At 54.0% G+C, this 25,879-nt stretch overlaps 2 protein-coding genes across 2 annotated transcripts in view; both read left to right on the forward strand.

Annotated features, from left to right (window-relative positions):
- LOC307058593 (scavenger receptor cysteine-rich domain-containing protein DMBT1-like) overlaps window positions 1–2,412 on the forward strand; it is a gene marked incomplete at both ends in the record, with an annotated part of 34,269 nt that extends 31,857 nt beyond the window's left edge. Inside the window, one exon of the mRNA XM_079712117.1 lies at window positions 2,002–2,412. Coding sequence (XP_079568243.1) covers window positions 2,002–2,412 — 411 coding nt within the window. The remainder of the gene's footprint in view (window positions 1–2,001) is intronic.
- Window positions 2,413–2,618: 206 nt separating this feature from the next.
- Window positions 2,619–25,879, forward strand: part of LOC307058602 (scavenger receptor cysteine-rich domain-containing protein DMBT1-like) — a gene marked incomplete at both ends in the record, with an annotated part of 48,849 nt that continues 25,588 nt past the window's right edge. The window contains 10 exons of the mRNA XM_079712130.1: window positions 2,619–2,860; window positions 3,108–3,166; window positions 3,777–3,806; window positions 4,861–5,204; window positions 6,883–7,254; window positions 13,541–13,952; window positions 16,426–16,749; window positions 19,259–19,602; window positions 22,058–22,435; window positions 24,873–25,268. Of these exons, the coding sequence (XP_079568256.1) occupies window positions 2,619–2,860; window positions 3,108–3,166; window positions 3,777–3,806; window positions 4,861–5,204; window positions 6,883–7,254; window positions 13,541–13,952; window positions 16,426–16,749; window positions 19,259–19,602; window positions 22,058–22,435; window positions 24,873–25,268 (2,901 nt within the window). The remainder of the gene's footprint in view (window positions 2,861–3,107; window positions 3,167–3,776; window positions 3,807–4,860; window positions 5,205–6,882; window positions 7,255–13,540; window positions 13,953–16,425; window positions 16,750–19,258; window positions 19,603–22,057; window positions 22,436–24,872; window positions 25,269–25,879) is intronic.

Below are 25,879 nucleotides of genomic sequence, written 5' to 3' on the forward strand. Positions count from 1 at the left end.
TGAACTGGACCCCTCAGTCTTGCTGCCTCAGTGAGCCCATAAATCCTGTGACGCTGATGACTGGTTTGGGTCCACTCGGTCATCTAGACACAGAGCTAATCCCCTTGACATTGGAAATAAGGGATGCTGGGCTGCCTGGACCTCTCAGGAGGAGCATCTCTGGGGGGCTGAGGATGGCAGAGGTCCCACCCCGCGTGGCAGGGCGCAGGCATGGACTGAGCGTCTCACCTGCTCAGCGTCGACCCCCTTTGCCCCTGTGGTGCCCCTTCTGTGCAAGGTGTCTGATCTGCCTTCTCTCTCTCCCAGCTGCCAGGCCCCAGTCCACGCTCCTGCCAGGTGAGTCCTGCTGCCTCTCGACTCCGGGGTGATCCCTCCCTCCCCACTCACCTCCACAGACTCCAACCAGGAGCCCGAGGCGGGGCAAGTGGACGTTTGCCACCTCTCAGTACCTGCCCTGGTCACTTTAGAGGGAGCAGACACTTCCAGAGGAGCCATAGCAGAAGGATCCTTGGGTCTGGCTCAGAGATTTAAGGACATTGTGGCTACTACACAGTGTCTCCCCAGAGCTTTGGGTGACAAGGAGGCCTGTCCTGCGCTCAACAATGCTTGAAAGCATTGTCTAGACCGAGAGTTATGTGTGCGGGGAGAACCGGGCTGTTTCAGGTCCCACCCCCACCCCGCGCGGAGTCCAAAAGGGATACTTTCACCAGGGAGCCCTCAGTCAGGAGAGCGTGCTAATCGCTCCTCTGGAGTGTTGCGCCTCATCACCATGCCGTGGACAGTTGAGGGCCTGATCTGGCTCACGGCCAGCTCTCAGAAAAGGCCTCTTCCTCCCCCAGGCAGTGGAGGTTCTCAGACCCCACTTTCCCTGATGTGAGTGACAGGTCACTAGAGCAACCCTGACTGTAGACACCTTCTCTCTAATCCTGCTGTGTTTTCCCTTCAGGCTGGTGGACGCCCACAACTCCTGCCGACGGTAAGCATGGCTTGGGTCCTGCAAAACACTCCACTCCTCAGGCCTGGGTGCAATTCCTGACTCTTGGTTTGAGCCTCTGAGCTCAGCGCCTCATCTGCTGTGGAGGGTTCCTTTCGCGTGCCAGAGTTATGGAGAACCTTCACCTCCCACTTGTGGCATACGTTACTCAGAATGCTTTTGTTGCCAAGCGATAGGATCCCAACTGACACTCTCTTGAGTTGGGGGTGGGGGTGGGGGACGCAATGACTTCCATAGGTCAGTGGTAGGATGGTCTTCAGGTAGAGCTGGATCCAGAAGTTCCAGTACAGCTTCTCCCCCGCACTTTTATTACCTCTATTTTCTAATGTTTATAAACTTCACTGTCAGCTTGCTTCCTGCCAGGGGGCAGTTGTTAGCCACAGGTCTACACCCCAGGAGGGGAGAGAGTCTGGTTTTTTTCTAGCTCTTCAGCCAGCAAGCCGTGGAAGGACTCTGAACAGCCTGCTACCAATAGATGCCTTGTCCCTAAGCATGTCCGTTTGCTCTGATGATTTTCAGTGGGTGCACGGCTTCTTCAAGAGTCAGCATAAGTGTGGGGTTTGAAAATGACATGAGTTAGTGCGCACCGAAAAGTAGTTTTTAGTATAACCTTGGTCCTGATGGAGTGGGTGCCCATGTGGGAGTGAACATCTGAAGGTGGCTCCTTGGTGGGGTCTGGGAAGCTGTCTCTGGTGGGCTCCTGCTGCAGGGGCTCAAGTTCATCCCAGTGGTCCCTGGGGATTCAGGCTGTGGGCTTCCCCTCTTCCCACCTCCTTCCCAAGGCTGGGATCAGCCACCGAATTGCTGGGCCTTGTGGGGAACCCATCAGAGAAAAAGTGTAGCTCAGTCCACAGCCAAGGGTTGTATCAAACAGCCCCGTGGGGATAAATGATGATGACCAGGCTCAGTCAGGTCCTCCGGAAGGAGAACATTACCTTGAACTCAGAAGTCTTTCCCTGGAAGGATTCTGAATCTCGTTCGGTCCTCGGGACCTCTTCCTCTGGAAGACACAGGAGAGTGCATTTTCCCGTCTCCTTCCAGGAACTGAATCAGGATTGGCCCTGAGGCTGGTGAATGGAGGTGACAGGTGTCAGGGCCGGGTGGAGGTCCTGTACCAAGGTTCCTGGGGCACCGTGTGTGACGACAGCTGGGACACCAACGACGCCAACGTGGTCTGCAGGCAGCTGAGCTGTGGATGGGCCATATCGGCCCCAGGAAATGCCCGGTACGGTCAGGGCTCAGGGCCGATCGTCCTGGATGACGTGGGCTGCTCGGGGCATGAGAGCTACCTGTGGAGCTGCCCTCACAGCCCCTGGAACACACACAACTGTGGACATAGCGAGGACGCCAGTGTCGTCTGCTCAGGTTGGTCTCACATAAGCTGGGTGTCCCTCTCTGGGGGTGTCGTTTCCTTCTGACATTCTGAATCACTTTTATAGCATTTTTACATTCCTCGCTTCCTTAAATCACCTTGTCTGTCTGCTAAGAATTAGTATGAGCTTTTGACAAGCTGCCAGGCATGTAGCTGGTGAATAAGAACAAAGAACCAAACTGAAAGTGACTTAAAGCCTTTTTCTCCATGCCACAGTGCAAGCCAGAGGCAAAAGAGGCTAGTTCGGTCACGATGTCTGTGAATGGAGGTCATGGCAGAGGACTGCAGGTGGCCCAGGGTCTGGTTCCCGAGTCCTGGACAGTAGCCCCTCCAGGGAACTGGGATACACTGTCTGGGTACCAGATCGGCCGTGTGCAGGGCAGTGACCCCTGTGTGGCCTGCCAGGCACAGCCTTGTCACCACCTAGAGTTGAGCCTGACAGATCTCACACGGGATTTGGACTTTGAACTGGACCCCTCAGTCTTGCTGCCTCAGTGAGCCCATAAATCCTGTGACGCTGATGACTGGTTTGGGTCCACTCGGTCATCTAGACACAGAGCTAATCCCCTTGACATTGGAAATAAGGGATGCTGGGCTGCCTGGACCTCTCAGGAGGAGCATCTCTGGGGGGCTGAGGATGGCAGAGGTCCCACCCCGCGTGGCAGGGCGCAGGCATGGACTGAGCGTCTCACCTGCTCAGCGTCGACCCCCTTTGCCCCTGTGGTGCCCCTTCTGTGCAAGGTGTCTGATCTGCCTTCTCTCTCTCCCAGCTGCCAGGCCCCAGTCCACGCTCCTGCCAGGTGAGTCCTGCTGCCTCTCGACTCCGGGGTGATCCCTCCCTCCCCACTCACCTCCACAGACTCCAACCAGGAGCCCCAGGGGGGGCGAGTGGACGTTTGCCACCTCTCAGTACCTGCCCTGGTCACTTTAGAGGGAGCAGACACTTCCAGAGGAGCCATAGCAGAAGGATCCTTGGGTCTGGCTCAGAGATTTAAGGACATTGTGGCTACTACACAGTGTCTCCCCAGAGCTTGGGGTGACAAGGAGGCCTGTCCTGCGCTCAACAATGCTTGAAAGCATTGTCTAGACCGAGAGTTATGTGTGCGGGGAGAACCGGGCTGTTTCAGGTCCCACCCCCACCCCGCGCGGAGTCCAAAAGGGATACTTTCACCAGGGAGCCCTCAGTCAGGAGAGCGTGCTAATCGCTCCTCTGGAGTGTTGCGCCTCATCGCCATGCCGTGGACAGTTGAGGGCCTGATCTGGCTCACGGCCAGCTCTCAGAAAAGGCCTCTTCCTCCCCCAGGCAGTGGAGGTTCTCAGACCCCACTTTCCCTGATGTGAGTGACAGGTCACTAGAGCAACCCTGACTGTAGACACCTTCTCTCTAATCCTGCTGTGTTTTCCCTTCAGGCTGGTGGACGCCCACAACTCCTGCCGACGGTAAGCATGGCTTGGGTCCTGCAAAACACTCCACTCCTCAGGCCTGGGTGCAATTCCTGACTCTTGGTTTGAGCCTCTGAGCTCAGCGCCTCATCTGCTGTGGAGGGTTCCTTTCGCGTGCCAGAGTTATGGAGAACCTTCACCTCCCACTTGTGGCATACGTTACTCAGAATGCTTTTGTTGCCAAGCGATAGGATCCCAACTGACACTCTCTTGAGTTGGGGGTGGGGGTGGGGGACGCAATGACTTCCATAGGTCAGTGGTAGGATGGTCTTCAGGTAGAGCTGGATCCAGAAGTTCCAGTACAGCTTCTCCCCTGCACTTTTATTACCTCTGTTTTCTAATAAACTTCACTGTCAGCTTGCTTGCTGCCAAGGGGCAGTTGTTAGCCACAGGTCTACACCCCAGGAGGGGAGAGAGTCTGGTTTTTTTCTAGCTCTTCAGCCAGCAAGCCGTGGAAGGACTCTGAACAGCCTGCTACCAATAGATGCCTTGTCCCTAAGCATGTCCGTTTGCTCTGATGATTTTCAGTGGGTGCACGCCTTGTTCAAGAGTCAGCATAAGTTTGGGGTTTGCAAATGACATGAGTTAGTGCGCACCGAAAAGTCGTTTTTAATATAACTTTTGTCCTGAATGAGTGGGTGCCCATGTGGGAATGAACTTCCGAAGGAGGCTCCTTGGCGGGGTCTGGGAAGCTGTCTCTGGTGGGCTCATGCTGCAGGAGCTCAAGTTCATCCCAGTGGTCCCTGGGGATTCAGGCTGTGGGCTTCCCCTCTTCCCACCTCCTTCCCAAGGCTGGGATCAGCCACTGAATTGCTGGGCCTTTTGGGGAACCCATCAGAGAACAAGCATAGCTCAGTCCACAGCCGAGGGTTGTATCAAACATCCCCGTGAGGATAAATGATGATAACCAGGCTCAGTCAGGTCATCCATAAGGAAAACATTACCTTGAACTCAGAAGTCTTTCCCCTGGAAGGATTCTGAATCTCGTTCGGTCCTCAGGACCTGTTCCTTCGGAAAACACAGGAGAGTGCATTTTCCCATCTCCTTCCAGGAACTGAATCAGGTTTGGCCCTGAGGCTGGTGAATGGAAGTCACAGGTGTCAGGGCCGGGTGGAGGTCCTGTACCGAGGCTCCTGGGGCACCGTGTGTGACGACAGCTGGGACACCAATGACGCCGACGTGGTCTGCAGGCAGCTGGGCTGTGGCTGGGCCACGTCGGCACCAGGAAGTGCCCAGTACGGTCAGGGCTCTGGGCCGATCGTCCTGGACGATGTGCGCTGCATGGGGCACGAGAGCTACCTGTGGAGCTGCCCTCACAGTGGCTGGAACACACACAACTGTGGACACGGCGAGGACGCCAGTGTCGTCTGCTCAGGTTGGTCTCAAATAAGCTGGGTGTCCCTCTCTGGGGGTGTGGTTTCCTTCTGACACTCTGATCCCCTCTCAGAGCATTTTCTACATTTCTTGCTTCCTTAAATCACCTTGTCTCTTTGCTAAGAGTTAGTGTGAGCTTTTTGACAAGCTGTCAGGTGTGTAGCTGGTGAATGAGAACAAAGAACCAAACTGAAAATGACATGAAGCCTTTTTTCTCCATGTCACAGTGCAAGCCAGAGGCAAAAGAGGCTAGTTCTGATATTCCCCAGTGGCGCAGTGGTTGGGAGTCTGCCTGCCGATGCAGGGGACATGGGTTCGTGTCCCAGTCCAGGAAGATCCCACATGCCGCGGAGCGTCTGGGCCCGTGACCCATGGCCGCTGAGCCTGCGCGTCCGGAGCCTGTTGCTCTGCAACGGAGGAGGCCACAGTACTGAGAGGCCCACATGCTGCCAAAGAAAAAAACAAAACAAAACAAAAACAGGCTAGTTCTGTCACAAGGTCTGTGAATGGAGGTCATGACCTAGGAGTGCAGGTGGCCCAGGGTTTGGTTCCTGAGGCCTGGACGGTAGCCACTCCAGGGAACTGGGGTGCACTGTCTGGGCACCAGGGCTGTCGTGTGCAGGGCAGTGGCCCTTGTGTGGCCTGCCAGGCACAGCCTTGTCACCACCTACAGCCGAGGCTGACAAACCTCACACGAGATTCGGACCTGGAGCTGGACCCCTCAGTCTTGCTTCCTCAGTGAGCCCATAAATGCCATGAGGCTGATGACCGGTTTGGGTCCACTCGGTCATCTAGACACAGAGCTAATCCCCTTGACATTGGAAATAAGGGATCCTGGGCTGCCTGGACCTCTCAGGAGGAGCATCATTAGGGAGTGTGGACGGCAGAGGTCCCACCCCGCGTGGCAGGACACAGGCATGGACTGAGCGTCTAACGTGCTCAGCGTCGTCCCCCTTTGCCCCTGTGGTGCCCCTTCTGTGCAAGGTGTCTGATCTGCCTTCTCTCTCTCCCAGCTTCCGGGCCCCAGTCCACGCTCCTGCCAGGTGAGGCCTGCTGCCTCTTGACTCCGGGGTGTCCCCTCCCTCCCCACTCACCTGCACAGACACCAACCAGGAGCCCCACGAGCCCTAGAGAGACTCTGAACAGCCTGCTACCAATAGACGCCTTGTCCCTAAGCATGTCCATGTGCTCTGATGATTTTCAGGGGGTGCATGGCTTGTTCAAGACTCAGCATAAGTTTGTGGTTTGAAAATGACATGAGTTAGTGCTCAGCAGAAAAGTAGTTTTTAGAATAAACTTGGACCTGATGGAATGGGTTCCCATGTGGGAGGGAACATCTGAAAGTGGCTCCTTGGCGGGGTCTGGGAAGCTGTCTCAGGTGGGCTCCTGCTGCAGGGGCTCAAGTTCATCCCAGTGGTCCCTGGGGATTCAGGCTATGGGCTTCGCTTCTTCCCACCTCCTTCTCAAGGATGGGATCAGCCACTCAATTGCTGGGCCTTGTGGGGAACCCACCAGAGAACATGCATAGCTCAGTCTACAGCCAAGGGTTCTATCAAACAGCCCCGTGGGGATAAATGATGATGACCAGGCTCAGTCAGGTCCTCCGGAAGGAGAACATTACCTTGAACTCAGAAGTCTTTCCCTGGAAGGATTCTCAATCTCGTTCGGTCCACACGACCTGTTCCTTCGGAAGACACAGGAGAGTGCATTTTCCCGTCTCCTTCCAGGACCTGAATCAGGATTGGCCCTGAGGCTGGTGAATGGAGGTGACAGGTGTCAGGGCCGGGTGGAAGTCCTGTACCGAGGCTCCTGGGGCACCGTGTGTGACGACAGCTGGGACATCAATGACGCCAATGTGGTCTGCAGGCAGCTGGGCTGTGGCCAGGCCACATCGGCCCCAGGAAGTGCCCGGTATGGTCAGGGCTCAGGGCCGATCGTCCTGGATGACGTGGGCTGCTCGGGGCGCGAGAGCTACCTGTGGAACTGCCCTCACAGTGGCTGGAACACACACAACTGCGGACATAGCGAGGACGCCAGTGTCGTCTGCTTAGGTTGGTCTCAGATAAGCTGGGTGACCCTCTCTGGGGGTGTGGTTTCCTTCTGACACTCTGATCTCCTCTCAGAGCATTTTCTACATTTCTCGCTTCCTTAAATCACCTTGTCTCTCTGCTAAGAATTAGTATGAGCTTTATGCCAAGCTGCCAGCCATGTAGCTGGTGAATGAGAACAAAGAACCAAACTGAAAGTGACTTGAAGCCTTTTTTCTCCATGCCACACTATAAGGCAGAGGCAAAAGAGGCTAGTTCAGTCACGAGGTCTGTGAATGGAGGTCATGGCCTAGGAGTGCAGGTGGCCGAGGGTTTGGTTCCTGATTCCTGGATGGTAGCCCCTCCAGGGAACTGGGATGCACTGTCTGGGTGCCAGGTCTGCCGTGTGCAGGACTGTGGCCCCTGTGTGGCCTGCCAGGCACAGCCTTCTCATCACCTACGGTCGGGCCGGACAGATCTCACTCAGGATTTGGACCTGTAACTGGACCCCTCAGTCTTGTTTCCTCAGTGCACCCATAAATGCTGTGAGGCTTTTGACTGGTTTGGGTCCACTCAGTCCTCTAGACACAGAGCTGATGACCGTGGCGTTGGAAATACATGATGTTGGGCTGCCTGGACCCTTCGGTCTGGCTGACTGTAGAGCAGTTTTGCAGCAGTTTGAACTCCCACAACTGTGGGCACCACACGGCCGCCAGTTTTATCTGCTTAGCTTGGCTTCCAAGTCATTGAGCTTCTATTTTAGTGCGTTTTTTTTCCAGAAAAGGGCTCTTTGTGCTGGGCTCCCCTCACTCTGAACTTCCCTGAAGGATGGGCAGTTTCCCTGAATGTATCACCCATATACCTTGGTCCCTGAATGTCTTGGGTCTGGTGTAGCACCTTCCTTAGTGGACCACCAGGGCAGAGAAGGGTGAATACAGGTTGCAAAAACAAATTCCCTAAAAACCATTTTTATTGTGGAGCCTGATGTATGAGTTTGAGGTTTGCTCTTCAGCTCTCCTGGACAACTCCCATGGTGCCCTTCTCACGCCCTGGAGGGTAGGGGCCAGGCACTCAGCATCTCTCTCTCAGAAACCTGATGGGTGTGTTTCAGCACATACTGGGTGCTGAGGCTGATCATGTTTCCTCTTTCTTGCAGGCGCAGAAATCAACTACACTACCCCAGGTGAGTCACTGCGGCCCAACCCAAGACTCCTCTCCAGAATTCTCCCCTCTCAGGTGTCCAGAAGGAGGAGAAGTGCAGCCTCCTCCTATGGAGTGCTTTCCCTCTGAGGACTCTGGAGTCTGTTTCAGTGATAAGCTGAGTCCCCCAAACTATGGCTGTTACTCACCTCTGGCTGGAGGGCCCCTCTGGTCTCCGGCCACCGCTTGCTGCCAGTGCTCGTTCAGAGACGCTGTGGGGGAAGAGGTTTGGTTTTCTCGTTGTTTCCAATGAAAATAACTCCTAGTCATTCCATAGAGAACTGTGACCATGCTAGAAACATGGCCAAGGAACACTCCTACAAACGTTTGTCTGTTAAAGAATGCTTCACGTTGAGAGCAATCCCTCAAATATCTTTATGATACAGAGAAAATATCTGGTGCTAAATATGTTGGGAAGTGCTCCATACTCCGACCCTTTCTGGCCAGCCACAGTGTAAATTGGAATAGTCAAGGCTCTGAGAAGTCCTGCAGCAAGGAAAAGGATTTATTTTCTCCATCAAACTGATGACCATGGAATTAAAAAATGATCCAGCAGTATCCTAAAATCACTTCATTTTCTTTCTTAAATCGGTGGCACCCATCCACTCCAACCACTCAGAGTAACTATCATATTTTTCCACCTGACCGAGAGGGCGTGGATTTCTTCTCCCCAGCCTTGGCTGCTGGTCCCCGAGCTGCAGTCATGGTGCTCGTTCTCCAAAGAGTTTGCCTCTCCTGCCTTTCCTGGCACGTGGCATCGCCTGCAGCTGATGTCCCAGCCCCTGGAGGGCTGGGCCTCTCTTTAGGCTCCTCTTTGCCCTTTAGTAGCTTGGCCAGCCTAAGATTCGGATCTCTGGTCAGTCCCTAGGCGAGGCTGCCCTCCTCCCCCGTGAAGACCCCACCCCTCCCCTTGGACACCAGACCCCGGCCAGTGCTGGCTGGCTGGAGCCTGCTTCATCTCCGAGCTCGGTGTGTAATCAGCAAGAGCTCCTGACTGGCTGCTCTTGAGCTGCTGCTGAACTCCCCCTCTGCCCCCCACCCCTGAGACCTTTCCTCTCCGTCCCCACCCTGCCCTCCTCACCACCTGGCTTCCTGAAGCAGCAGCAGCTTCCGGCTGCCCCTCCCCTCTGATGCATTCTCTGCGGTGCAGCTAGGGGCATCTTCACGAGATGCCAAGGTCAGTCCCAGTCTCGGGGACGGGCTCATTCCTCAGGAAATGGACACCAAGGTTGTAAGAACAAATTCCCCCAAACATTTTTTTGTGTGTAGACTGATATCTGAGGTTGAAGTTTCCTATTCAGCTCTCCTGGACAACTCCCAGGCCGCCTTTCTCAGGCCACAGAGGGGCTGGGCATTCAGCATCTCTCTCTCAGGAACCTGATGGGTTTCTTGCAGTGCCTTCTGGGTGCTGAGGCTGATCGTGTTTCCTCTTTCTTGCAGGCCCAGAAATCACCTCTACTACCCCAGGTGAGTCATTGCAGCCTAACCCAGCAAGGCTCCTCTCTGGAATTCTGCCCTCTCAGGTTTCCAGAAATAGAAGGAGAAAAGCATGCTCCTCCTGGGGAGTGATTACCCTCTGAGGACTCTGGAATCCGTTTCAGTGACCAGCCGAATTTCCAAGACCATGGCTGTCACTCATCTCGGGCTGGAAGGCCCCTCTGGTCTCCTGCCACCGCTTGCTGCCAGTGCTCGTTCAGAGAGACTGTGGAAGAAAAAGATTGTTTCCTCTGGTCATTTTGGATGAAAATAACTGTCCCAGTCATCCCATGGACAACTGTGACCATGTTAGAAGCATGGCCAAGTAGCAGTCTTACAAATGTTTGTCTGTTAAAGAATCCTTCACGTTGAGAGCAATCCCCCAAATGATCTTCTTGCTGATCTCACAGATGCAGCAGTGAGTAGTGGCATGAAGCGAGATCTTGATTCCCTGCCCAGGAATTGAACATGGGGAGCCTGGATGAAAACCAGGAATCCTAGGCACCACACCCCCTGGCTTTTGCCCCCAGTGAAACGCATTTCTCACGGAGGCAAAAACTGTAAAAACAGGCACAAAGTTTATTAGTAGAGACATAGCAGAACAACAAGTGGGAGAGCACACAGAGAAACTGTTAAGAGAGAAGCAGGGCAGAGATGCACACCCGGAGAGCAAGGGTGTGGGCGTCCCCCTAATGGGGAGGAACGCAGTGAAGCGGCAGGTAAGTCATTTATACAGGGCAGTTCTTCCGGGTCTCTGTTTACCTCTGGCCAATTATCTGGTTTCTTTTTCCACACCTGACCTGCCCTAGGACCCTCCCCACATGGTTGCGCAACTTTTTTCCAAGATGCATTCCAGCCCAGAGGCCTATGGGACGGCCTTAGCATCACCTATTATGGGGTGGCGCCCCCTCCTTTTTGACCCCCAAAGAGCCTTTCTGTGCATGTGCAATGTTTCCCTTGCCCCAAGGATGGGCAATGTATGACCTCTTGATCTTTTAACAGGGTTTAGCCCCTCTTTGTCCCTGCCATAAAAGTGTCCAGTGTTCAGTTATCTACCCCATTCCTGTTGTTGTTTCTTATATTGAAGTGCAGATCTCGAAATATAGATAGGAGTCTGGTCATAAATATGTAGTCCAGAGCCCGTTTGTCTCTTGCCTCAGGAAATGTAAACAGGGAGCTGGTAATGAATGTCTGGCCTGGAGTCCATCTTCTTCTCACCGCAGGAAGTGTGAACAGGAGGCCAGTTGTAAATGTCTAGCCTGGAGCCCATCTTTCTCCTGCCTCATTGCCATAGTGATAATATCTGGTGCCCAAGAAGGTGGGAAGTGCTATGTACTCCAGCCCATTTGGCCAGTCTCAGTGCAGGTGGGATGGTCAAGGCTCTGAGAAGTCCTGCAGTAAGGAAAAGGATTGACTTTCTCCATCAAACTGACAACCTGGAATTAAAGAATTATCCAGCAATATCCTAAAATCACTTCATTTTCTTTCTAGATTGGTGGCGTCCATCAGCTCTAATCACGGAAAGTAAGTGTCACATTTTTCCACCTGACCCCCCGGGCATGGGTTTCCTGTCCCCAGGCGTGGCTGTCTATGCAGCTAATGCCGACACATGCATAGCCCACCTCAACCTGCACACACAGCCCACCCAGGCTGCCCCACCACGTCCTGCCCCGGCCCTCACCCACAGCCAGCGTGCAGCCTGCACACTCTCAACCTCACTCTCCCCTGCTCGGTAGATGACTTCTGTTTTAACTAAGGAGATCACCTTCCCCTTCTTTTTTCTGAATGAGATAAGTGATTCTCAAAAACATAGACCTCATGGCTTTTATTTCTTGGAGTATCTCCAAAGCTTTGGGAGAAAGAAGGGGGATAAAGAATAAACGGATAGTTTCACAAATAATCATGCTTTTACAAGTATTTTTTACCTCCTGATATGGATGTAGTTCAGTAGGTTTCCATTGTTCTTAAGAAATGATATGGCTACTTTTCCTTGTCATTGTCTTCTCTTACCATCATTTTAAATAAATGCCCCTGTGATGAAGAATATTTTCATAAATAAATTTTGCATACCTCCTCAATATTTTTTAGGACAGAGATAGATTTACTGGCTAAATTTAATATAGTGCCTTGTACATAGAATGTACTGAAGAAATACTAACTCTTATTACGTTAAACATTTTACCATCTTTGCTTTGTGTATGGTCAAATCACCATTAAGAATGTTTGTACAATTACAGAAGAATGAAAAGGATATATTAATCTCCTCACTCAGGTATTAAATATCAAATACCGAATTAATGATATAATTACAGCGACAGGTGCTTCACAGGGAAAGTTCAGTGTGCAGGGAGGCATATTAGCAGAGTCTTTACTTGCTCAAGGGATTAAGGGAAGTTCTTTACGAAGTGACACTTTTGCTGAGGCTTACAGGAGAAGCAGGTTCATTGATAAAATGCCTTCCAGCCAGAAAGAATGCTTTGATGGTCTACGTGGAAAGGATCTTGGCTTTTCAAATGAGTGACAGGTGGCAACAGGAGGGATTGTGGGAGAGCTGGGTGAGGGAGGGCCAGAACCTTCAGAGCTTGTGTGCAGATTAAAACTCCTGCCTTTATGCTAAGGGCAGTGGGAGCTGCTGAAATGTTTTAAGCTAGGGAATTCCACAATCAGAAGTGTGTTTGCAGAAGATCACACGTATCTTTTCTGCCAAACTGCACTTCCCGAGGGCGGGAATTATGTCTACTATTTTCATTATTGCATCCTTATTATCTAGCATTGTGTCCAGCATTCCATAAGTAGAAAGAATAGTGAACACATGAATGGGTGGATGAATGTGTAATTGCCATTGGCATTCTGATGTATAGTCCATATATATATATGGGCGCACGCACACACACACACAACGTACAGTATGGTTTTTACCCTGTTTTATAACATCCTTTTTCACTTGAGTATATAATAAACACTTTTTTGATGGTCTTAAAGTTAGGATTTTTATGGCACTGAAATTATTTCTACATCATAAAGTTTAATGGCTGCACAGTTTTCGACTGTATGGATATACCATGATTTAGTTAAATAATGACAATTCATAGGAAAAAAGAAGTAATTCTTTCTGACTCTGAACAGCCTGCTACCAATAGATGCCTTGTCCCTAAGCATGTCCATGTGCTCTGATGATTTTCAGGAGGTGCACGGCTTCTTCAAGAGTCAGCATAAGTTTGGGGTTTTAAAATGACATGAGTTAGTGCGCACCGAAAAGTAGTTTTTAGTATAACCTTGGTCCTGATGGAGTGGGTGCCCATGTGGGAGTGAACATCTGAAGGTGGCTCCTTGGCAGGGTCTGGGAAGCTGTCTCTGGTGGGCTCCTGCTGCAGGGGCTCGAGTTCATCCCAGTGGTCCCTGGGGATTCAGGCTGTGGGCTTCCCCTCTTCCCACCTCCTTCCCAAGGCTGGGATCAGCCACCGAATTGCTGGGCCTTGTGGGGAACCCATCAGAGAAAAAGTGTAGCTCAGTCCACAGCCAAGGGTCGTATCAAACAGCCCCGTGGGGCTAAATGATGATGACCAGGCTCAGTCATGCCTGCCGGAAGGAGAACATTACCTTGAACTCAGAAGTCTTTCCCTGGAAGGATTCTGAATCTCGTTCGGTCCTCAGGACCTCTTCCTCTGGAAGACACAGGAGAGTGCATTTTCCCGTCTCCTTCCAGGAACTGAATCAGGATTGGCCCTGAGGCTGGTGAATGGAGGTGACAGGTGTCAGGGCCGGGTGGAGGTCCTGTACCAAGGTTCCTGGGGCACCGTGTGTGACGACAGCTGGGACACCAACGACGCCAACGTGGTCTGCAGGCAGCTGAGCTGTGGATGGGCCATATCGGCCCCAGGAAATGCCCGGTACGGTCAGGGCTCAGGGCCGATCGTCCTGGATGACGTGGGCTGCTCGGGGCATGAGAGCTACCTGTGGAGCTGCCCTCACAGCCCCTGGAACACACACAACTGTGGACATAGCGAGGACGCCAGTGTCGTCTGCTCAGGTTGGTCTCACATAAGCTGGGTGTCCCTCTCTGGGGGTGTCGTTTCCTTCTGACATTCTGAATCACTTTTATAGCATTTTTACATTCCTCGCTTCCTTAAATCACCTTGTCTGTCTGCTAAGAATTAGTATGAGCTTTTGACAAGCTGCCAGGCATGTAGCTGGTGAATAAGAACAAAGAACCAAACTGAAAGTGACTTAAAGCCTTTTTCTCCATGCCACAGTGCAAGCCAGAGGCAAAAGAGGCTAGTTCAGTCACGATGTCTGTGAATGGAGGTCATGGCAGAGGACTGCAGGTGGCCCAGGGTCTGGTTCCCGAGTCCTGGACAGTAGCCCCTCCAGGGAACTGGGATACACTGTCTGGGTACCAGATCGGCCGTGTGCAGGGCAGTGACCCCTGTGTGGCCTGCCAGGCACAGCCTTGTCACCACCTAGAGTTGAGCCTGACAGATCTCACACGGGATTTGGACTTTGAACTGGACCCCTCAGTCTTGCTGCCTCAGTGAGCCCATAAATCCTGTGACGCTGATGACTGGTTTGGGTCCACTCGGTCATCTAGACACAGAGCTAATCCCCTTGACATTGGAAATAAGGGATGCTGGGCTGCCTGGACCTCTCAGGAGGAGCATCTCTGGGGGGCTGAGGACGGCAGAGGTCCCACCCCGCGTGGCAGGGCGCAGGCATGGACTGAGCGTCTCACCTGCTCAGCGTCGACCCCCTTTGCCCCTGTGGTGCCCCTTCTGTGCAAGGTGTCTGATCTGCCTTCTCTCTCTCCCAGCTGCCAGGCCCCAGTCCACGCTCCTGCCAGGTGAGTCCTGCTGCCTCTCGACTCCGGGGTGATCCCTCCCTCCCCACTCACCTCCACAGACTCCAACCAGGAGCCCCAGGGGGGGCGAGTGGACGTTTGCCACCTCTCAGTACCTGCCCAGGTCACTCTAGAGCGAGCAGACGCTCCCAGAGGAGCCATAGCAGAAGGATCCTTGGGTCTGGCTCAGAGATTTAAGGACATTGTGGCTACTACACAGTGTCTCCCCAGAGCTTTGGGTGACAAGGAGGCCTGTCCTGCGCTCAACAATGCTTGAAAGCATTGTCTAGACCGAGAGTTATGTGTGCGGGGAGAACCGGGCTGTTTCAGGTCCCACCCCCACCCCGCGCGGAGTCCAAAAGGGATACTTTCACCAGGGAGCCCTCAGTCAGGAGAGCGTGCTAATCGCTCCTCTGGAGTGTTGTTGCGCCTCATCGCCATGCCGTGGACGGTTGAGGGCCTGATCTGGCTCACGGCCAGCTCTCAGAAAAGGCCTCTTCCTCCCCCAGGCAGTGGAGGTTCTCAGACCCCACTTTCCCTGATGTGAGTGACAGGTCACTAGAGCAACCCTGACTGTAGACACCTTCTCTCTAATCCTGCTGTGTTTTCCCTTCAGGCTGGTGGACGCCCACAACTCCTGCCGACGGTAAGCATGGCTTGGGTCCTGCAAAACACTCCACTCCTCAGGCCTGGGTGCAATTCCTGACTCTTGGTTTGAGCCTCTGAGCTCAGCGCCTCATCTACTGTGGAGGGTTCCTTTCGCGTGCCAGAGTTATGGAGAACCTTCACCTCCCACTTGTGGCATACGTGACTCAGAATGCTTTTGTTGCCAAGCGATAGGATCCCAACTGACACTCTCTTGAGTTGGGGGTGGGGGTGGGGGACGCAATGACTTCCATAGGTCAGTGGTAGGATGGTCTTCAGGTAGAGTTGGATCCAGAAGTTCCAGTACAGCTTCTCCCCTGCACTTTTATTACCTCTATTTTCTAATGTTTATAAACTTCACTGTCAGCTTGCTTCCTGCCAAGGGGCAGTTGTTAGCCACAGGTCTACAGCCCAGGAGGGGAGAGAGTCTGGTTTTTTTCTAGCTCTTCAGCCAGCAAGCCGTGGAAGGACTCTGAACAGCCTGCTACCAATAGATGCCTTGCCCCTAAGCATGTCCATGTGCTCTGATGATTTTCAGGAGGTGCACGGCTTCTTCAAGAGTCAGCATAAGTTTGGGGTTTTAAAATGACATGAGTTAGTGCGCACCGAAAAGTAGTTTTTAGTATAACCTTGGTCCTGATGGAGTGGGTGCCCATGTGGGAGTGAACATCTGAAGGTGGCTCCTTGGCGGGGTCTGGGAAGCTGTCTCTGGTGGGCTCCTGCTGCAGGGGCTCGAGTTCATCCCAGTGGTCCCTGGGGATTCAGGCTGTGGGCTTCCCCTCTTCCCACCTCCTTCCCAAGGCTGGGATCAGCCACCGAATTGCTGGGCCTTGTGGGGAACCCATCAGAGAAAAAGTGTAGCTCAGTCCACAGCCAAGGGTTGTATCAAACAGCCCCGTGGGGCTAAATGATGATGACCAGGCTCAGTCATGCCTGCCGGAAGGAGAACATTACCTTGAACTCAGAAGTCTTTCCCTGGAAGGATTCTGAATCTCGTTCGGTCCTCAGGACCTCTTCCTCTGGAAGACACAGGAGAGTGCATTTTCCCGTCTCCTTCCAGGAACTGAATCAGGATTGGCCCTGAGGCTGGTGAATGGAGGTGACAGGTGTCAGGGCCGGGTGGAGGTCCTGTACCAAGGTTCCTGGGGCACCGTGTGTGACGACAGCTGGGACACCAACGACGCCAACGTGGTCTGCAGGCAGCTGAGCTGTGGATGGGCCATATCGGCCCCAGGAAATGCCCGGTACGGTCAGGGCTCAGGGCCGATCGTCCTGGATGACGTGGGCTGCTCGGGGCATGAGAGCTACCTGTGGAGCTGCCCTCACAGCCCCTGGAACACACACAACTGTGGACATAGCGAGGACGCCAGTGTCGTCTGCTCAGGTTGGTCTCACATAAGCTGGGTGTCCCTCTCTGGGGGTGTCGTTTCCTTCTGACATTCTGAATCACTTTTATAGCATTTTTACATTCCTCGCTTCCTTAAATCACCTTGTCTGTCTGCTAAGAATTAGTATGAGCTTTTGACAAGCTGCCAGGCATGTAGCTGGTGAATAAGAACAAAGAACCAAACTGAAAGTGACTTAAAGCCTTTTTCTCCATGCCACAGTGCAAGCCAGAGGCAAAAGAGGCTAGTTCGGTCACGATGTCTGTGAATGGAGGTCATGGCAGAGGACTGCAGGTGGCCCAGGGTCTGGTTCCCGAGTCCTGGACAGTAGCCCCTCCAGGGAACTGGGATACACTGTCTGGGTACCAGATCGGCCGTGTGCAGGGCAGTGACCCCTGTGTGGCCTGCCAGGCACAGCCTTGTCACCACCTAGAGTTGAGCCTGACAGATCTCACACGGGATTTGGACTTTGAACTGGACCCCTCAGTCTTGCTGCCTCAGTGAGCCCATAAATCCTGTGACGCTGATGACTGGTTTGGGTCCACTCGGTCATCTAGACACAGAGCTAATCCCCTTGACATTGGAAATAAGGGATGCTGGGCTGCCTGGACCTCTCAGGAGGAGCATCTCTGGGGGGCTGAGGACGGCAGAGGTCCCACCCCGCGTGGCAGGGCGCAGGCATGGACTGAGCGTCTCACCTGCTCAGCGTCGACCCCCTTTGCCCCTGTGGTGCCCCTTCTGTGCAAGGTGTCTGATCTGCCTTCTCTCTCTCCCAGCTGCCAGGCCCCAGTCCACGCTCCTGCCAGGTGAGTCCTGCTGCCTCTCGACTCCGGGGTGATCCCTCCCTCCCCACTCACCTCCACAGACTCCAACCAGGAGCCCGAGGCGGGGCAAGTGGACGTTTGCCACCTCTCAGTACCTGCCCTGGTCACTTTAGAGCGAGCAGACACTTCCAGAGGAGCCATAGCAGAAGGATCCTTGGGTCTGGCTCAGAGATTTAAGGACATTGTGGCTACTACACAGTGTCTCCCCAGAGCTTTGGGTGACAAGGAGGCCTGTCCTGCGCTCAACAATGCTTGAAAGCATTGTCTAGACCGAGAGTTATGTGTGCGGGGAGAACCGGGCTGTTTCAGGTCCCACCCCCACCCCGCGCGGAGTCCAAAAGGGATACTTTCACCAGGGAGCCCTCAGTCAGGAGAGCGTGCTAATCGCTCCTCTGGAGTGTTGTTGCGCCTCATCGCCATGCCGTGGACGGTTGAGGGCCTGATCTGGCTCACGGCCAGCTCTCAGAAAAGGCCTCTTCCTCCCCCAGGCAGTGGAGGTTCTCAGACCCCACTTTCCCTGATGTGAGTGACAGGTCACTAGAGCAACCCTGACTGTAGACACCTTCTCTCTAATCCTGCTGTGTTTTCCCTTCAGGCTGGTGGACGCCCACAACTCCTGCCGACGGTAAGCATGGCTTGGGTCCTGCAAAACACTCCACTCCTCAGGCCTGGGTGCAATTCCTGACTCTTGGTTTGAGCCTCTGAGCTCAGCGCCTCATCTACTGTGGAGGGTTCCTTTCGCGTGCCAGAGTTATGGAGAACCTTCACCTCCCACTTGTGGCATACGTTACTCAGAATGCTTTTGTTGCCAAGCGATAGGATCCCAACTGACACTCTCTTGAGTTGGGGGTGGGGGTGGGGGACGCAATGACTTCCATAGGTCAGTGGTAGGATGGTCTTCAGGTAGAGTTGGATCCAGAAGTTCCAGTACAGCTTCTCCCCTGCACTTTTATTACCTCTATTTTCTAATGTTTATAAACTTCACTGTCAGCTTGCTTCCTGCCAAGGGGCAGTTGTTAGCCACAGGTCTACAGCCCAGGAGGGGAGAGAGTCTGGTTTTTTTCTAGCTCTTCAGCCAGCAAGCCGTGGAAGGACTCTGAACAGCCTGCTACCAATAGATGCCTTGCCCCTAAGCATGTCCATGTGCTCTGATGATTTTCAGGAGGTGCACGGCTTCTTCAAGAGTCAGCATAAGTTTGGGGTTTTAAAATGACATGAGTTAGTGCGCACCGAAAAGTAGTTTTTAGTATAACCTTGGTCCTGATGGAGTGGGTGCCCATGTGGGAGTGAACATCTGAAGGTGGCTCCTTGGCGGGGTCTGGGAAGCTGTCTCTGGTGGGCTCCTGCTGCAGGGGCTCGAGTTCATCCCAGTGGTCCCTGGGGATTCAGGCTGTGGGCTTCCCCTCTTCCCACCTCCTTCCCAAGGCTGGGATCAGCCACCGAATTGCTGGGCCTTGTGGGGAACCCATCAGAGAAAAAGTGTAACTCAGTCCACAGCCAAGGGTCGTATCAAACAGCCCCGTGGGGCTAAATGATGATGACCAGGCTCAGTCATGCCTGCCGGAAGGAGAACATTACCTTGAACTCAGAAGTCTTTCCCTGGAAGGATTCTGAATCTCGTTCGGTCCTCAGGACCTCTTCCTCTGGAAGACACAGGAGAGTGCATTTTCCCGTCTCCTTCCAGGAACTGAATCAGGATTGGCCCTGAGGCTGGTGAATGGAGGTGACAGGTGTCAGGGCCGGGTGGAGGTCCTGTACCAAGGTTCCTGGGGCACCGTGTGTGACGACAGCTGGGACACCAACGACGCCAACGTGGTCTGCAGGCAGCTGAGCTGTGGATGGGCCATATCGGCCCCAGGAAATGCCCGGTACGGTCAGGGCTCAGGGCCGATCGTCCTGGATGACGTGGGCTGCTCGGGGCATGAGAGCTACCTGTGGAGCTGCCCTCACAGCCCCTGGAACACACACAACTGTGGACATAGCGAGGACGCCAGTGTCGTCTGCTCAGGTTGGTCTCACATAAGCTGGGTGTCCCTCTCTGGGGGTGTCGTTTCCTTCTGACATTCTGAATCACTTTTATAGCATTTTTACATTCCTCGCTTCCTTAAATCACCTTGTCTGTCTGCTAAGAATTAGTATGAGCTTTTGACAAGCTGCCAGGCATGTAGCTGGTGAATAAGAACAAAGAACCAAACTGAAAGTGACTTAAAGCCTTTTTCTCCATGCCACAGTGCAAGCCAGAGGCAAAAGAGGCTAGTTCGGTCACGATGTCTGTGAATGGAGGTCATGGCAGAGGACTGCAGGTGGCCCAGGGTCTGGTTCCCGAGTCCTGGACAGTAGCCCCTCCAGGGAACTGGGATACACTGTCTGGGTACCAGATCGGCCGTGTGCAGGGCAGTGACCCCTGTGTGGCCTGCCAGGCACAGCCTTGTCACCACCTAGAGTTGAGCCTGACAGATCTCACACGGGATTTGGACTTTGAACTGGACCCCTCAGTCTTGCTGCCTCAGTGAGCCCATAAATCCTGTGACGCTGATGACTGGTTTGGGTCCACTCGGTCATCTAGACACAGAGCTAATCCCCTTGACATTGGAAATAAGGGATGCTGGGCTGCCTGGACCTCTCAGGAGGAGCATCTCTGGGGGGCTGAGGACGGCAGAGGTCCCACCCCGCGTGGCAGGGCGCAGGCATGGACTGAGCGTCTCACCTGCTCAGCGTCGACCCCCTTTGCCCCTGTGGTGCCCCTTCTGTGCAAGGTGTCTGATCTGCCTTCTCTCTCTCCCAGCTGCCAGGCCCCAGTCCACGCTCCTGCCAGGTGAGTCCTGCTGCCTCTCGACTCCGGGGTGATCCCTCCCTCCCCACTCACCTCCACAGACTCCAACCAGGAGCCCGAGGCGGGGCAAGTGGACGTTTGCCACCTCTCAGTACCTGCCCTGGTCACTTTAGAGGGAGCAGACACTTCCAGAGGAGCCATAGCAGAAGGATCCTTGGGTCTGGCTCAGAGATTTAAGGACATTGTGGCTACTACACAGTGTCTCCCCAGAGCTTTGGGTGACAAGGAGGCCTGTCCTGCGCTCAACAATGCTTGAAAGCATTGTCTAGACCGAGAGTTATGTGTGCGGGGAGAACCGGGCTGTTTCAGGTCCCACCCCCACCCCGCGCGGAGTCCAAAAGGGATACTTTCACCAGGGAGCCCTCAGTCAGGAGAGCGTGCTAATCGCTCCTCTGGAGTGTTGTTGCGCCTCATCGCCATGCCGTGGACGGTTGAGGGCCTGATCTGGCTCACGGCCAGCTCTCAGAAAAGGCCTCTTCCTCCCCCAGGCAGTGGAGGTTCTCAGACCCCACTTTCCCTGATGTGAGTGACAGGTCACTAGAGCAACCCTGACTGTAGACACCTTCTCTCTAATCCTGCTGTGTTTTCCCTTCAGGCTGGTGGACGCCCACAACTCCTGCCGACGGTAAGCATGGCTTGGGTCCTGCAAAACACTCCACTCCTCAGGCCTGGGTGCAATTCCTGACTCTTGGTTTGAGCCTCTGAGCTCAGCGCCTCATCTACTGTGGAGGGTTCCTTTCGCGTGCCAGAGTTATGGAGAACCTTCACCTCCCACTTGTGGCATACGTTACTCAGAATGCTTTTGTTGCCAAGCGATAGGATCCCAACTGACACTCTCTTGAGTTGGGGGTGGGGGTGGGGGACGCAATGACTTCCATAGGTCAGTGGTAGGATGGTCTTCAGGTAGAGTTGGATCCAGAAGTTCCAGTACAGCTTCTCCCCTGCACTTTTATTACCTCTATTTTCTAATGTTTATAAACTTCACTGTCAGCTTGCTTCCTGCCAAGGGGCAGTTGTTAGCCACAGGTCTACAGCCCAGGAGGGGAGAGAGTCTGGTTTTTTTCTAGCTCTTCAGCCAGCAAGCCGTGGAAGGACTCTGAACAGCCTGCTACCAATAGATGCCTTGCCCCTAAGCATGTCCATGTGCTCTGATGATTTTCAGGAGGTGCACGGCTTCTTCAAGAGTCAGCATAAGTTTGGGGTTTTAAAATGACATGAGTTAGTGCGCACCGAAAAGTAGTTTTTAGTATAACCTTGGTCCTGATGGAGTGGGTGCCCATGTGGGAGTGAACATCTGAAGGTGGCTCCTTGGCGGGGTCTGGGAAGCTGTCTCTGGTGGGCTCCTGCTGCAGGGGCTCGAGTTCATCCCAGTGGTCCCTGGGGATTCAGGCTGTGGGCTTCCCCTCTTCCCACCTCCTTCCCAAGGCTGGGATCAGCCACCGAATTGCTGGGCCTTGTGGGGAACCCATCAGAGAAAAAGTGTAGCTCAGTCCACAGCCAAGGGTCGTATCAAACAGCCCCGTGGGGCTAAATGATGATGACCAGGCTCAGTCATGCCTGCCGGAAGGAGAACATTACCTTGAACTCAGAAGTCTTTCCCTGGAAGGATTCTGAATCTCGTTCGGTCCTCAGGACCTCTTCCTCTGGAAGACACAGGAGAGTGCATTTTCCCGTCTCCTTCCAGGAACTGAATCAGGATTGGCCCTGAGGCTGGTGAATGGAGGTGACAGGTGTCAGGGCCGGGTGGAGGTCCTGTACCAAGGTTCCTGGGGCACCGTGTGTGACGACAGCTGGGACACCAACGACGCCAACGTGGTCTGCAGGCAGCTGAGCTGTGGATGGGCCATATCGGCCCCAGGAAATGCCCGGTACGGTCAGGGCTCAGGGCCGATCGTCCTGGATGACGTGGGCTGCTCGGGGCATGAGAGCTACCTGTGGAGCTGCCCTCACAGCCCCTGGAACACACACAACTGTGGACATAGCGAGGACGCCAGTGTCGTCTGCTCAGGTTGGTCTCACATAAGCTGGGTGTCCCTCTCTGGGGGTGTCGTTTCCTTCTGACATTCTGAATCACTTTTATAGCATTTTTACATTCCTCGCTTCCTTAAATCACCTTGTCTGTCTGCTAAGAATTAGTATGAGCTTTTGACAAGCTGCCAGGCATGTAGCTGGTGAATAAGAACAAAGAACCAAACTGAAAGTGACTTAAAGCCTTTTTCTCCATGCCACAGTGCAAGCCAGAGGCAAAAGAGGCTAGTTCGGTCACGATGTCTGTGAATGGAGGTCATGGCAGAGGACTGCAGGTGGCCCAGGGTCTGGTTCCCGAGTCCTGGACAGTAGCCCCTCCAGGGAACTGGGATACACTGTCTGGGTACCAGATCGGCCGTGTGCAGGGCAGTGACCCCTGTGTGGCCTGCCAGGCACAGCCTTGTCACCACCTAGAGTTGAGCCTGACAGATCTCACACGGGATTTGGACTTTGAACTGGACCCCTCAGTCTTGCTGCCTCAGTGAGCCCATAAATCCTGTGACGCTGATGACTGGTTTGGGTCCACTCGGTCATCTAGACACAGAGCTAATCCCCTTGACATTGGAAATAAGGGATGCTGGGCTGCCTGGACCTCTCAGGAGGAGCATCTCTGGGGGGCTGAGGACGGCAGAGGTCCCACCCCGCGTGGCAGGGCGCAGGCATGGACTGAGCGTCTCACCTGCTCAGCGTCGACCCCCTTTGCCCCTGTGGTGCCCCTTCTGTGCAAGGTGTCTGATCTGCCTTCTCTCTCTCCCAGCTGCCAGGCCCCAGTCCACGCTCCTGCCAGGTGAGTCCTGCTGCCTCTCGACTCCGGGGTGATCCCTCCCTCCCCACTCACCTCCACAGACTCCAACCAGGAGCCCCAGGGGGGGCGAGTGGACGTTTGCCACCTCTCAGTACCTGCCCTGGTCACTTTAGAGCGAGCAGACACTTCCAGAGGAGCCATAGCAGAAGGATCCTTGGGTCTGGCTCAGAGATTTAAGGACACTGTGGCTACTACACAGTGTCTCCCCAGAGCTTTGGGTGACAAGGAGGCCTGTCCTGCGCTCAACAATGCTTGAAAGCATTGTCTAGACCGAGAGTTATGTGTGCGGGGAGAACCGGGCTGTTTCAGGTCCCACCCCCACCCCGCGCGGAGTCCAAAAGGGATACTTTCACCAGGGAGCCCTCAGTCAGGAGAGCGTGCTAATCGCTCCTCTGGAGTGTTGTTGCGCCTCATCGCCATGCCGTGGACAGTTGAGGGCCTGATCTGGCTCACGGCCAGCTCTCAGAAAAGGCCTCTTCCTCCCCCAGGCAGTGGAGGTTCTCAGACCCCACTTTCCCTGATGTGAGTGACAGGTCACTAGAGCAACCCTGACTGTAGACACCTTCTCTCTAATCCTGCTGTGTTTTCCCTTCAGGCTGGTGGACGCCCACAACTCCTGCCGACGGTAAGCATGGCTTGGGTCCTGCAAAACACTCCACTCCTCAGGCCTGGGTGCAATTCCTGACTCTTGGTTTGAGCCTCTGAGCTCAGCGCCTCATCTACTGTGGAGGGTTCCTTTCGCGTGCCAGAGTTATGGAGAACCTTCACCTCCCACTTGTGGCATACGTTACTCAGAATGCTTTTGTTGCCAAGCGATAGGATCCCAACTGACACTCTCTTGAGTTGGGGGTGGGGGTGGGGGACGCAATGACTTCCATAGGTCAGTGGTAGGATGGTCTTCAGGTAGAGTTGGATCCAGAAGTTCCAGTACAGCTTCTCCCCTGCACTTTTATTACCTCTATTTTCTAATGTTTATAAACTTCACTGTCAGCTTGCTTCCTGCCAAGGGGCAGTTGTTAGCCACAGGTCTACAGCCCAGGAGGGGAGAGAGTCTGGTTTTTTTCTAGCTCTTCAGCCAGCAAGCCGTGGAAGGACTCTGAACAGCCTGCTACCAATAGATGCCTTGCCCCTAAGCATGTCCATGTGCTCTGATGATTTTCAGGAGGTGCACGGCTTCTTCAAGAGTCAGCATAAGTTTGGGGTTTTAAAATGACATGAGTTAGTGCGCACCGAAAAGTAGTTTTTAGTATAACCTTGGTCCTGATGGAGTGGGTGCCCATGTGGGAGTGAACATCTGAAGGTGGCTCCTTGGCGGGGTCTGGGAAGCTGTCTCTGGTGGGCTCCTGCTGCAGGGGCTCGAGTTCATCCCAGTGGTCCCTGGGGATTCAGGCTGTGGGCTTCCCCTCTTCCCACCTCCTTCCCAAGGCTGGGATCAGCCACCGAATTGCTGGGCCTTGTGGGGAACCCATCAGAGAAAAAGTGTAACTCAGTCCACAGCCAAGGGTCGTATCAAACAGCCCCGTGGGGCTAAATGATGATGACCAGGCTCAGTCATGCCTGCCGGAAGGAGAACATTACCTTGAACTCAGAAGTCTTTCCCTGGAAGGATTCTGAATCTCGTTCGGTCCTCAGGACCTCTTCCTCTGGAAGACACAGGAGAGTGCATTTTCCCGTCTCCTTCCAGGAACTGAATCAGGATTGGCCCTGAGGCTGGTGAATGGAGGTGACAGGTGTCAGGGCCGGGTGGAGGTCCTGTACCAAGGTTCCTGGGGCACCGTGTGTGACGACAGCTGGGACACCAACGACGCCAACGTGGTCTGCAGGCAGCTGAGCTGTGGATGGGCCATATCGGCCCCAGGAAATGCCCGGTACGGTCAGGGCTCAGGGCCGATCGTCCTGGATGACGTGGGCTGCTCGGGGCATGAGAGCTACCTGTGGAGCTGCCCTCACAGCCCCTGGAACACACACAACTGTGGACATAGCGAGGACGCCAGTGTCGTCTGCTCAGGTTGGTCTCACATAAGCTGGGTGTCCCTCTCTGGGGGTGTCGTTTCCTTCTGACATTCTGAATCACTTTTATAGCATTTTTACATTCCTCGCTTCCTTAAATCACCTTGTCTGTCTGCTAAGAATTAGTATGAGCTTTTGACAAGCTGCCAGGCATGTAGCTGGTGAATAAGAACAAAGAACCAAACTGAAAGTGACTTAAAGCCTTTTTCTCCATGCCACAGTGCAAGCCAGAGGCAAAAGAGGCTAGTTCGGTCACGATGTCTGTGAATGGAGGTCATGGCAGAGGACTGCAGGTGGCCCAGGGTCTGGTTCCCGAGTCCTGGACAGTAGCCCCTCCAGGGAACTGGGATACACTGTCTGGGTACCAGATCGGCCGTGTGCAGGGCAGTGACCCCTGTGTGGCCTGCCAGGCACAGCCTTGTCACCACCTAGAGTTGAGCCTGACAGATCTCACACGGGATTTGGACTTTGAACTGGACCCCTCAGTCTTGCTGCCTCAGTGAGCCCATAAATCCTGTGACGCTGATGACTGGTTTGGGTCCACTCGGTCATCTAGACACAGAGCTAATCCCCTTGACATTGGAAATAAGGGATGCTGGGCTGCCTGGACCTCTCAGGAGGAGCATCTC

The sequence above is a fragment of the Hyperoodon ampullatus genome (genome assembly GCF_949752795.1).
Source record: "Hyperoodon ampullatus genome assembly, chromosome: 1".
Classification (NCBI taxonomy): Eukaryota; Metazoa; Chordata; class Mammalia; order Artiodactyla; family Ziphiidae; genus Hyperoodon; species Hyperoodon ampullatus.